The sequence below is a fragment of the Carassius carassius genome, chromosome 5, assembly GCF_963082965.1.
Source record: "Carassius carassius chromosome 5, fCarCar2.1, whole genome shotgun sequence".
Classification (NCBI taxonomy): Eukaryota; Metazoa; Chordata; class Actinopteri; order Cypriniformes; family Cyprinidae; genus Carassius; species Carassius carassius.
In genome coordinates this window covers 21,883,106-21,895,659 of record NC_081759.1, presented here as the reverse complement: position 1 = coordinate 21,895,659, position 12,554 = coordinate 21,883,106, and the positions used below count along the sequence as shown (strand labels likewise).

The 12,554-nt window shown below is 36.7% G+C and overlaps 2 protein-coding genes across 2 annotated transcripts in view; one reads left to right on the top strand and one right to left on the bottom strand.

Annotated features, from left to right (window-relative positions):
* The window catches only part of LOC132141012 (SMC5-SMC6 complex localization factor protein 1-like), a 244,204-nt gene that overhangs the window by 127,255 nt on the left and 104,395 nt on the right, over window positions 1-12,554 (top strand). The window lies entirely within an intron of this gene.
* The window catches only part of kiaa0825 (KIAA0825 ortholog), a 124,388-nt gene that overhangs the window by 49,392 nt on the left and 62,442 nt on the right, over window positions 1-12,554 (bottom strand). Inside the window, exon 18 of the mRNA XM_059550150.1 lies at window positions 12,382-12,476. Coding sequence (XP_059406133.1) covers window positions 12,382-12,476 — 95 coding nt within the window. The remainder of the gene's footprint in view (window positions 1-12,381; window positions 12,477-12,554) is intronic.

The window sequence follows — 12,554 nt, the reverse complement described above, 5'->3', positions numbered from 1 at the left end:
CCTGAGTATGACTGCTTTTGTAAACTAAGAAGAGAGTGTTAGTTTGTCAGCTGCAGTGCAAATTATATGAAATTTCACTTTTGTTATGCATTTAACTCTGGATTAAATATATATATGGCTTATCATGAACAACAAATGCAGAAATATAAGCATCTTGTATTCTCTTCAGACTTGGTTATAGACAAAAACTCTTTCTTCAAAAATAAACTAGAATAATTACCTTTTAATCTTGTCAATAGGATTGGATCTTAATTGGCATGAATGCTACTGTACCTAGTTGAATTGTGGAAGTGAGCTGTTAATGATGACGTAATAGTTGCCTGTTATCGTAGGCCTATAAATTGTTTCTCATTGTCTCTTTTCCCCACAGAAATTGTCTCTCATTGTTTAATCCAAGACAGACTCAAGTGTCAACCTATATGAATTCAAGGGATAGTTCACCTAAAATTGGAAATTGCTTTCTTCTCTGAAAACCAAAAGTAGAAATATGTAAAAAAAAAAATTAAAAAAAAAAAACCACTTGAGCCTTTTTTGTCTTTGTTATGCCATTTCACATCATGCATTTACACAAGAACCAATGAGATTTGAAGGTTTTTGGTTTTCTATTGGTATTTGATGTTTTACACTATATTAAAACTTTGATAACCTCTGCTGTCACGATTCTTTAAAAAAAAACTAATAATTTGAAGATCTATTTTTATAATGTATATTATATTGATGTGATGCCTAAACTCACTTTTAGCATTTAAAACTAATTTTCTCAATTTAATTTTTTAAAAGACCATTTATTCGTTCTCAGTTATGACATTAATACAATTATTAGCTTGGTATTAGCCAGAAATTTAACATCAGTGCATTTCTAGTAGTAAAACCATAGAGTCAAGAGTCTTCAGTCACTGAAGCTGGTTTGTGACTAACAGCAGTATCATGACGATGCAAAAGAAGGGAAAGAATGCAGGGAAAGAATGATAGAACTGAACACTAAGACACTGCCAACCAGAAGTACACGAGACAGTTGCCTTTGCTCATGGCCTCTAACTGTTTTTTTCCAATGAAGAGGGTTGATGCTCACTGTTGGGGTCGGTAACCTGAGGAGACTGGCAGAGTTGGTCAGAAACAACGTGTATTCTGACCTCTCTCAAAACAGGAGAGGGCAAGCAGTCCGCGGGCATGAAGCCTGCAGGTGGTAGGGTTTCCAGGAAAGAGAGGAAGTCTTCAAACATTACACTCCGTCAAGTAGTCCATGGCCTGACATTGAGCTCTGGATTGTGTGTGTGGTTGTGAGGAGGGCCTGAGCTGATCTGGATGGGCAGCACTGAATGATGGATTGCCTGAGAAATCATCGGGTCAGCCCAGAGCCAACGTAGAGGCTACAAAGATGCCCCCAATCCAGGCAGCCCACTCTCTGATTAGATCTGCTCCCGTTCCAGAGAGCGTCCAAGTTCAAAAGAGACAAGAGATGAATGAGAGGATGGCAGAGAGAGATAGAGAAGGAGAAATCAAGGGAGTGACAAGAAGCATCATTCATCTCTAAATGGCCTTTTATAACATTGTCACTGGGTATCACACAAATTGCAACAAACAGTCACACTGCTATGGTTGCCAGTAGATGAGACATACAGTATAGGATAAAGGGTGAAGATGCCTCTGAGAAATAACTACATTTGAGAAATCTTCTCCCAGCCAATCTGGGCATCGATTTGGAGATGTCAAGATTAGTCAACCTGGCTTAATTGGATGAATCAAGTATTGCAGTCATGACAAAGCAGAGATACAAATAGACAAGACATATATTGTCAGAGGAGGAAATAATGCCAGCCAATCTGGGCATTGATTCAAAGACATCATCAAGATAGAGTTCAAATCCAGTTGAACAGTTTTCACACACGGATCGATTGTTGGTCCAAATCCCAAATTCAAAATGTCCTGCTGGTTTTAACATCAAAACTAAAAAATTTACATAATGTCACTTTTTCTGTGGACTGGCAGAGATGTGAAGAATGAGAGCTGCTCTGTGAACACAACCCATTTGATTTTCAAACTGCTATAAGAAACATATAGTATAATTGGGATTGAGAGGATGCAAAAATGATTTGTCATCAATAGCACAAGTTAGAATGGAGTGCGGAGAAAGAAAGAAAGAAAGAAAGAAAGAAAGAAAGAAAGAAAGAAAGATTATTCCAGAGACTGCAGCTTCTGAAGAGGAATTCAATGTGCATTTCTTTTTTTGACTTCTTTTCTTAGTGTTCTGTCAAAAACAACTTGAGCTAACATAGCAGCCTGTCACATCAAGACAACCCTCAGCAGAGCACTGAGGAGAAAACTCTAACCGTTTCATATATTCAACCGTCACAATATCAAACTTTAAAAATGTAGACAAGATAGAAAATATGCTTTTGTGCGTTCCCAAACAACTACAAGTCATGTAACATTATTATCACTATATATACTACTGGTCAAAAGTTTGGGGTTTCTATTTTTTTTTTAAAATACATTTTAATTGCAATATTATAATTTAAAATGTTTTATTTTAAAATATATTTTAAAATGTAATTTATCTGTGATGGCCATTACTCCAGTCTCCGGGGTCACATGATCCTTCAGAAGTAATTCTAATATGCTTATATCAAACATTTCTGATTATTATCGATGTTAAAAACAGTTGAGCTGCTTAATGTTTTTTTTATTTTTTTATTTTTTTGTGGAAACTGATACATTTTCTTCAGAATTTTTTTGATTAATAAAAAATGTTTATTTTTATCTTTATTTTGTCACATTATAAACATCTTCACTTTCACTTTAGATCAATTCACAACATCTTATCATATCAAACATATTTTACCTTCATGTTCTCTTGAGATTGACTTATGCCATTTGAAATATAGTCTGGTATCATATGATTAAGTAAAATGATTACTTTTTTTTTTTTTTTGGTAAAAATAGTTTTGGGGTCCACAACACCACAAACAGTACATAATGGTTAAATCTATTCTGCAGAATCATAAAAAAAAATTCCCCAGATTCAGTACAGAAACTGCAAAAGTCTGCAGATCCGGGCCTTACTTTTGGGTTACCTGTGCACACACTTATATATGAGTGTGTGGTACTCAACCAGAGAGGTTGCAGAAGGGCAGATGTGGTGACAGACTTTCTCCTCATCAACCACGTCTAAGCAACCTTCATCCTTCCTTCTGTCCTTCTTACCCACCTCTGAGGGGCAGAGTTTGAAAGTGGCCGCTGAATGCCAATGAAAGACCCAGGTGCCCTCTGCTTTCAGTAAGCTTGCTGACCATCTGCCCAGGGGCCAGAGTGGCACCATGGCCCCTATATCAGTCATGGCTCAGGGCTCCGGGGGATCTGTAGCATCTCTGCGGAGCACCAGGATCACCGTCTCATTGACAGGATGACAGTCCTCAGTTCCTCTAAAGGTACTCTGAGACAGTGGCATTCAGGCCATGTAAAGTCAGCAGAGAGGGAAGGTCAAGTCTGAGCAGGGCTCCTATGACAGAACTGTAGACATCGTATAGAGGTACGATTCATTAGGCCAAGACACTACACTCATCAGAAGAATGAAACAAGTGAAAAATGGCAGGTGTAAAAACACAACACACACTCTCAGACCAGAGTGGCAGCTGAAACTAACTTAATACAACTTTTAGCCAATACTTTTAACCAATAGCGACTTAGAGAATTAACCCTAAATGAAAATGATGTCATTATTTACTCATATCATTCCAAACCTGAATGATTTTCTTTCTTCTGTGGAACATATGAGATAAAATTTAAAATAATGCTGAACATAGACATTCATTGCATGACAAAAAGGGTTTTACAGTTCTGGAACAACATGAAGCATGTAAATGATGACAGAATTCAAAAAATTTTAAATGATGGTCATAATTTCAGCAACTTTCATAATGCTTTGACCCTTTGGTTTCTTTCCGAAGCAATCTGAAGTGAGTAATTTACATTTTTTGATTATTTTTAAATTTTTCCTGTGGGTCAACTTCATTAGATTAACTACTGCCAACCTATTTGACCTAATATTGCGAAGTCTGAATGCATAAATGCTAATTAATGACCTATTAACCAAATTAAAAAAAGTTGTCCCTAAACAGGCAGTTCATTGTATAAATCTGTATGAAAATCCAAAAATATAAACGAGTGATGGAAGACCATTCAATAAATATGCTTCAAACAGATGACACATTTCAAACTTTTCAAAGCAATGAACAATGAAGGTTTCCCTGTGGTCAGATTGTAAAAAAAAAAAAAAAAAAACTGACACAGTTAGCATTTAAAAGTGCCTGCGAACCGACAAAAGACTGGCAAAGGCCTGGTTATGAAATATACCGGTATGCTAAATGTATTGCTACTTTTACATTGCACCGCATTGTACTTTCACAATGTAAGAATAAATAAAAGTAACAGCATATTAAAGTAAAATTATGCTTTAAATACTCATCTTATACAACTATAACAAGTCAGCTATATTAAATGCAGGTGTTACAAATCAGCATTCAGTGCACTCCAAATGAATTACTGTTATAGGCCACTAATATTATCACTCCTATTTGTAAGGAGCTATGATTGCCTCTACTGAACAGCACTCGCCTTCACCATCCGCTCCAGCTAAAACTCTCCATCTCCATTTCCTTGTCAGAGCATTTCACCGCTACCCAGATTAATGCTGACAGGCAGGAATCCTTCTAATTATCTGTCCCTGGCCTGGATGCAAATGGCTGGGTTCTGGTGGCAGTGTGACGAGACTGCCAGTGCAGTGACACCGGGCCCCCAGCGTGGAAGCCTGTCACTGGCCCTCTTCCATCCAGGGACCACACAGTTTATTTATTTTATTATTATTTTCCTCCTCTCAGGCTGGTAGGGTGGCTTTGTCAATCACAATGTGGAGATGGCGGTGGGTGTCTGATTAAAGCTCTGCACTGGCTATGATTGAGCTGGTTGTGACGGCTGTAGATTAGGATCATAGATTATGGGAGATAATGGTACTTCACTGAGAGAGAGGACTGGAAGTGAGAGAGCGGATTGAATTGAGTTAAAGAGTGTGCCGCAATCAAGGATGCTGTGAAGGAATACTGATGGGCCAAAAACAATAATAATAGATTATAAATCTTTTTTTTTTTTTTTTTTTGAATGACAGTAGTTTATTCAGTAGCTAATTATCTATTTTTAGCAAGTACGAAAGAAAAGAAAAGAAAAACTGTAGTATAGATGGGAGCTAATTAGCTAATCTGCTCAGCAAGTTTATTTCCTCCAAACTGTACCAAAAAAAAGCAAAGCAAAGCAAAACAAAACATTTACTTTCTCCAAATCAAATAAAAATTGGTAGTTTAAATTCTAGCTAATTAGAAATCAGCTTGGCAAGTTTATTTTCAACAATACCAAACCAAAAAATTAAAACCTTTATTTCCTCCAAATCAAACCAAACAAAAATTGGTAGTTCACATTCTAGCAATTTGGCTACCAGCTAGGCAATTTAATTTCTAAACAAAACAAAACCAAAAAAACAAAACCAAACAAATGTTTTACTTCCTCCAAATCAGACAAACAAAAATTGGTAGTTTATGCATTCTAGCTAATTAGCTATGAGCTTGGCAAGTTTATTTCCAACTAAAAAAAACAACAACAAACACCTAGAGTAGGGGTGTCGTGATATACCGGTATTGGTGATAACCATGATATTCAAAGCAACAATTATAGATATCGTGTTAATTTAGTGTGTGATGATATACCGGTATTAGCAATAACCACAATATTTAAAATGAACAGTTATCTTATGATAACACCACATGTAAATACTCCAGTGCCAGTACCTGGTTGAGCTCCCAGGTGGCAGTACTGTGCCTTAACGCTGACACTGTCACACAAGAAGGAGACACAGCGCTCGCAGCTACTCAGAGGAGAGCCGTGTTCATCAGAGTATGTTGCCATTATTTTACTGGTCATAGAATGGGAAACGTTATATTAACCTGTTAACAGCAGTTTTCTGTGTTCATATATTTGATTAAAGGGTGATTATTTTAATAAGTAACGCGTTTTCTTTACTCGTCTAGTTTTTGTATTTGCAATCAATACGGCCTGTGCGTAGTCACACTTTATTTCTTTGTTCAAATCTATTAACAGTTACACGATTAAAACTGATTTTGCTGCAATAAACTCTATAAAATGTTAAGTTGGTCGCAGTGCCATGCACTGAATGCCTCATCTGCAGTCATTCTTCAATTAGGTTCATTAGTTAACATTAGTTAATTACATTAGTTAACATATATAAATAACATTAATAATAAACAATATTTCCACAGCATTTATTAATCTTAGTTCATGTTAATTTCAGCATTTACTAATGAATTATTAAAATCGCAAGTTGTGTTTGTAAACATGAATGCACTGTGAACTTACATGAACAATTACTAATTTTTATTAACATTAACAAAGATTAATAAATTGTGTAATGTATTGTTCATTGTTCATTCATGTTAATACATTATTGTTAATAAATGACATCTTATTGTAAAGTGTTACCATTAATATTTATTCATCATACTGTTGAACTTGACAGTATTTTCTCTCTTTTTATTTTATAGGAGCTGCAAAGAAGACAGAGAAAGCCAGAGTCTTGTGCCCTGCATTTATCAATATCAATATTATGTTCGTTGGGTGAAAAAGAAAAACTCAATAAACAAAGTAAAAAATAATTTAACTTATCTTTTCCCCTCCAAGGTTTCTATAGATATCACGATATATCGATATCGTGAATTCTTATGGCCACAATAACCGTGATATGAAAAATCGAATATCGTGGCAGCCCTAACCTAGAGCATGAATTTAATCATAAAGGGCATCTGAGACAAAAAGATTCAGATTGCGAATGGCTTTTAATATTAACTTCAGCAGTAAACTGGGGCTCTCAATGATTTTTACTAGAGGTGCGAGACAGGGAAGAAGGAAATAATAAATGGATGGAAAAGGATTTTTAGAGGAAAGGAATGAGGAATGAGCGGGGCCGGGTGGAAATGGTGGCCTAGCTGCTTGACAGTTGACTCTGTTGGATGTGACTTTCACAGTCTGCTGGCAGTTTGTGTAGAAGCCATCACATCTGTGACTCGGAGTTTGATTAATGAGCCTTTCAGCTCGTCTCTGCCATGTGAGGTGGGGCCACGGCCTTCTCTCAGGCTTCAGTGATTCACCCACCAACACACACACATACACACATACATGCACACACACATGCAAAGCACAAACTCAGACACCAGGAGCTCTACGCCTGCCTCGTGCTAAACAAAACCTCATTGTGTTTGCTAATAACTAGCCACCAAAACAAAGGCAAAATGATGGAGAGACACAATGACGATTCTCACAGTCAGTCAGAGAACATGATGGAGAGGACTTGTTTGTGAAACTTAAAAAACTTACACTTAATAATATATAAACTATATACTATACATATATAAACACCTATAAAAAAAACGTCACTACAGTGATGGGTTGACAAAGAAAGTGTTTGCTTTCCAGTAACACACTGAAAATATTCTATTTCTCGGCCATGACGGATTCCCTCACCCAAAAAAGCAACAATAACAAACTCATAACACAAAGGTAGCGATAGCAATTACTTCCCCGCACATTGCAATGCTGCCTCTAGCCGAGTCGCTGCGCTTCTGTGGAAAAAGCCCTAGCATTCTGACACATTTGTTTGTATTTTATACCCTGGGAAAGAAAGCTAACCATATGGCCACCACTGGGAACAGATGGCTTTTGCCCAATGTGAACGGCGGTGCCTATCACCGCAATTTAAAGCATTTCACTTCCCGCATCAACTGCCATCTCTCTCAACAGATACTTCTCCACTCACAATTGTTCCGGATGATAGAGGCATGACAGAGCGATGCTGTAAAAGTCGACCTAGCCAATGTACTACACAGTCAAAATTCATGTCTTTCAATGCAACACACAATAGCACAGAAGAGAACATAGAAGACATCATTTAGCATTGTTTGTGACAGGGCGAATAGTTTTAGCTATAACCAAGAGCATTACAATTGTTCAGAAGGTGCTTGTTAAGTGTGTCCTGTGTGGTATTTAGCAACTCTGAAAGCCACATCTGGTGATCTTTACAGACCCATCCATCCATCTTACAATGCCGAAACTAGAACTGTGTAAAACTAAAGCACAATATATTAAAAGAAAATCCATAAGAGGAAAATGTTTAACCTTAGAGTTCACTTATGAAATATTTCCACTTCTCACTTTATACTCAAACTCTGCTGTGGCACTTGAAAAAGGGAAGTACACTACCATTAAAATAAATATATAAAAAAAATTTAAATACAGTGACATTAAAGAAATTCCACCAGGAATAAACTGCATTTTAAAATATATTAAAATAAAACACTGAACAACTGAAATTGTAATAACATTTTACAAAACCACAGTTTTTACTGTATTTTTGATCAAATAAATTCAGTTTTGGTTAACATAAGACAGAAATGAAAAAAGATTGTGGAGAGACAGAGTAAAAGATCTAACTGTACATCATCTTACATTACAGAACACACACACACAAACACACACAAACACACACAAACACACACACACACACACACACACACACACACACACACACACACACACACACACACACATATATATATATCCCATATCAAGAATACAGCATAAGTATACTATACAGTAATGTAAGGTTTATTCAAAAAAGGTAAATCTGAATGTGAATGGTAACACAGATCGTTGAACCTCTGTGTTATTTTAAAGCCTTTCTGTCACCAAGTACCACAACTCTAGTAAAAAAAAGTTTGTGTGGGTCATATCTAGAAGTTTGCTGTTACTGTCTTTCTGGGTGCCAGGTGCTAGTCTGAGAAAGAACAGGAACATTAATCAGTCACTTTCTGCTGAAAAGCTCCATTTGAGAATGATTTATGACACTGCAGGCACAGACAGCCAAATGACAGGTGACAATAAAGGACACCCACACCTGTGTAAATCTTCTCCCTCTCTCTCGCACACTCTGAGAGAGAGAGAGAACCAGGGGGACGGAGTTGAGACCACATTATGGTGCACGTCTCATTCATATGTAACCAGATGAATGCACTCCTCACAGAGCCACAGAAATGTATTTAAATAATGTTTACTTGAATGTTCAAATCATCTTTAAATAGATATTAACTCAAAATATCTCATGTCAGTCAAAATGATTTATTTAGTTTACTTTAGTTCAAGCTCTAAATACATAGATAGAGAAAGAGCAATAAGCAATAAACAAATCATTTTAAATAAAAATAAATAATAAAAATACTCCATATGCACTATATTCATTGTCTGATGAAAGTTCAAAAGAACAGCATTTGGGTTTATAATAATAAGATCAGGAGTAAATGGCAAAATGTATTTTTTGGACAAACTATTTCTCTCATAACCTATAGACGGTTTCATTGGGCGCATTCGCCTGGCCCAAAGTTAACTTCCGGTCTGTGATTGTTTATCAGTCTGTCTATAGCACCGGCGTCTACAAAAGCAATTAAAGTTAAGGTGATGAGTAGACTGAAGTTGGGCTCAGGTGGTTGTGCTGTGGGATGTGTCTCCCATAGATTTATTTATTTTTGCCGCTCACAATATCAAAACTGACCGATTTTCCAAAAAGCTTCGTTGAATAAACATGAGCACGTACTGCACTTTTAAAAATCAAAACGAGGCGCGGGTGTTTTTATATCACTGTATTTCTGAAGGAAGACTATCTTTAATTAGTCTATAAAGTTTTCGATGTCATTTTCATTTCATCTTGCATGTAATGCCTGATAAAGCAGCATTTGTGAGCTCAGCACTGCTTTGTGTACAGTAGTTACTGGGGAAAGCACCTCCTGCTGGCAGAGAATGAATTTGCATTTTTAGTAAGTCTGATTTACACAGCAAACATATTTAGCTTGTTATCAAAAATAATTTACTCTAGAGGGACTACTTAGCTGTTGTTATTGATTCTATTTGGAAGTCTACCGGAAGTTAAGTTAGGGCCACAAAAGCGTGCATGCACAGTAATGTTTGTTTATGTTGTTGGCGTTGAAACCGTCTATAGCCTCACACCATTAAAACAACTACTGAAAAAAGAGAAGTTGGAGAGATTAATATGTTAAGACCCCAGAGCCCTCACCCTATTGAATAGATCGCATAGTTTCTGCTTATAGAAGACCTACATACATCCTCAGTCTCCAGAGAGCATCTCTAGTGTCTAACATTCAGTACATGACCTATTCCTGTTTTTTTCCCCATACATTAGACCTTGCGTTACAACTATTTTCTCTCTCCCTCGCTCTCCTTTTTACCATTTTTTTCTTTCTTAATTCACCTCTGTCTGAACAGGTTTTCCTTTAAATCTATTCAAAATCTAAAATTCATGGTCATTCATAGATAATCACATAATTGATGTTATCTGAATAAGGACAAGAAAGACTTCACTTTTTTATATAAAGATATTTTGAATTAGAGACCAACCCTTACCAATGTCAACTGGACCTAAAAGTAGATTAAGTAACATGTAACCTAATGACTAATAAAGGTGTTTTTTGCACAAACAAAGTCTACTGTATGACTCTCTAAGTTTCCAAAGCATAGCTTCACCTTCTGTCCTTCACCCTTCTTCTGAACCTCTGCTCGGCCTCGAAGGCCAGGTGCTCCATCATTGAGATACTCAACACAGAAAGATGCTCTCAAAGGTTCCACCCCACTGTGAAGGAAACACTAACATCTGGATGCTCTCCAGGTTGGACTGGGCAGGTACACAGAAATAGGTCCATGTTCTACTGACCTGCTGCCATGTAGAAACTACACAATCTGGACCATGGGTAGGCTCTGATTCCCAAATGAGAAAAAATCCTTATCAAAGGTTCTCCAATTCAATCCAATTACCTTTTCTATCCTTAAAAAAAGACTGTTTACTGTTTATGTAATTTAAACAATTCATTTTGATTTAACACCATTGTATTAGGTTTCTCATTCAAACATGACTGCATCACGTTAAACTGACTTGAAATGGTTACTTTTTAGTTTAACTCAGTGTTTTCATTTTGAAAGAACATGTTTCAGTCGATTAGCTCAAAATAAGTTTTACACTTCCCATCTTGCTTTGCACAGGGCTGGATATAGGGAGAGAAATTTTTGAAATAAAGTGAGAAAACAGAGACTTGTTAATGTTTAATGTTATCATTTTAAAAGACTTCCTGTTATGTTGGTGTTTTTGGAGTGTGGAGCATTTTTATGGGTTTAGAAAAGCAACTCCAATGGGATTGCTAGGGATATACATTGTACCATCCTTAAACTGCCAACATCATATTTGTAAAGAAAAGTTATATTTTACTTGCTAATATGTTTCTATAACACATTGGCTGAACTTCCACACAAGGAAAACATTATCTCTACTCAAAAATTTATTGTAGTATGAACTCAGGCAAACGGAGTAAAATCAACTAAAATTAGACAAGGAACCACGGTCATGATTGAATAATTTTTCATTTTTTAGTGTATTTATTTATTTATAGCATACTGGAAAAAAGCTAAATGTCATTAAAACAGCGAAAAATGTTGACCAGGCATAGGACATAAATATAGATACACTCTTCCACTCTTTCTTGAAAAAGAAACCAACTACAATTATTGTTTAACAACTGATATTTTATCTGTTGACTAAAATCTTGTTTTACGCAACATTTCAGAAAGAATCAGTGATTGAAAATGTTCTTTTGTCAAGGTGTCAAATTAACACTGAACGCCAACTGATCAAACTCTGGCTTTGGTTTGAGATACTAGTATCATACTAAAACTAATGCTCAGTCACCCAAGATCCCTCAGTAACCTCAAAATTATTTCCTGACACAGTTTGACACGTCAGACTGTGATTTCCTCTCAGTTCTAAAAACGCAGACACTTCATTTTCGCCGCACAGTGAGCTCAGATACACTTTCCTTTTTTTTTCTCAGCACTATGATGGAGCTGTGCTTCTTTAGCAGCTCTCAGTGCAAAAGCACTTTCTTCACCAAACTTTGAGAAAAAGGGATGCTGCATGCTGGGAATTGAAATCTTGAAGGAAACCAAGAACTCACAAAGAGATGGCAACATCTATACATAACAATTCACAAACACAGGTCAGATGAGGCATGTGCAGCCAAACCATAAAGCCATAAGAAGCTGACACACACAGACATGCATGAACATTCAAATGGTCACAGAATCCCTCTATCCTTCCACATATTCTCATTCATTAGTGAGGTACATGGTGGGACATGACAGGCAGCACTTCAACAGTATGTAAGTGAAAGGAGGGGGCGACTGTGTGCGAACGAGAGCAGCAGCCATTACCTGTTAGAGAGCAGCGTCGTGAAGGTCACCTGACTCATGCTCTGATAGGCTGGCAGCAGTTGGGCCCAATTCCACTCCCTCTCACCCATAGCAGCCTGTTGATAAATGAGCAGTGAGTATTGTTCGTTATTAATCAGAGTTAATATGATCAGTAATTTACTGCTCCAGCTGGG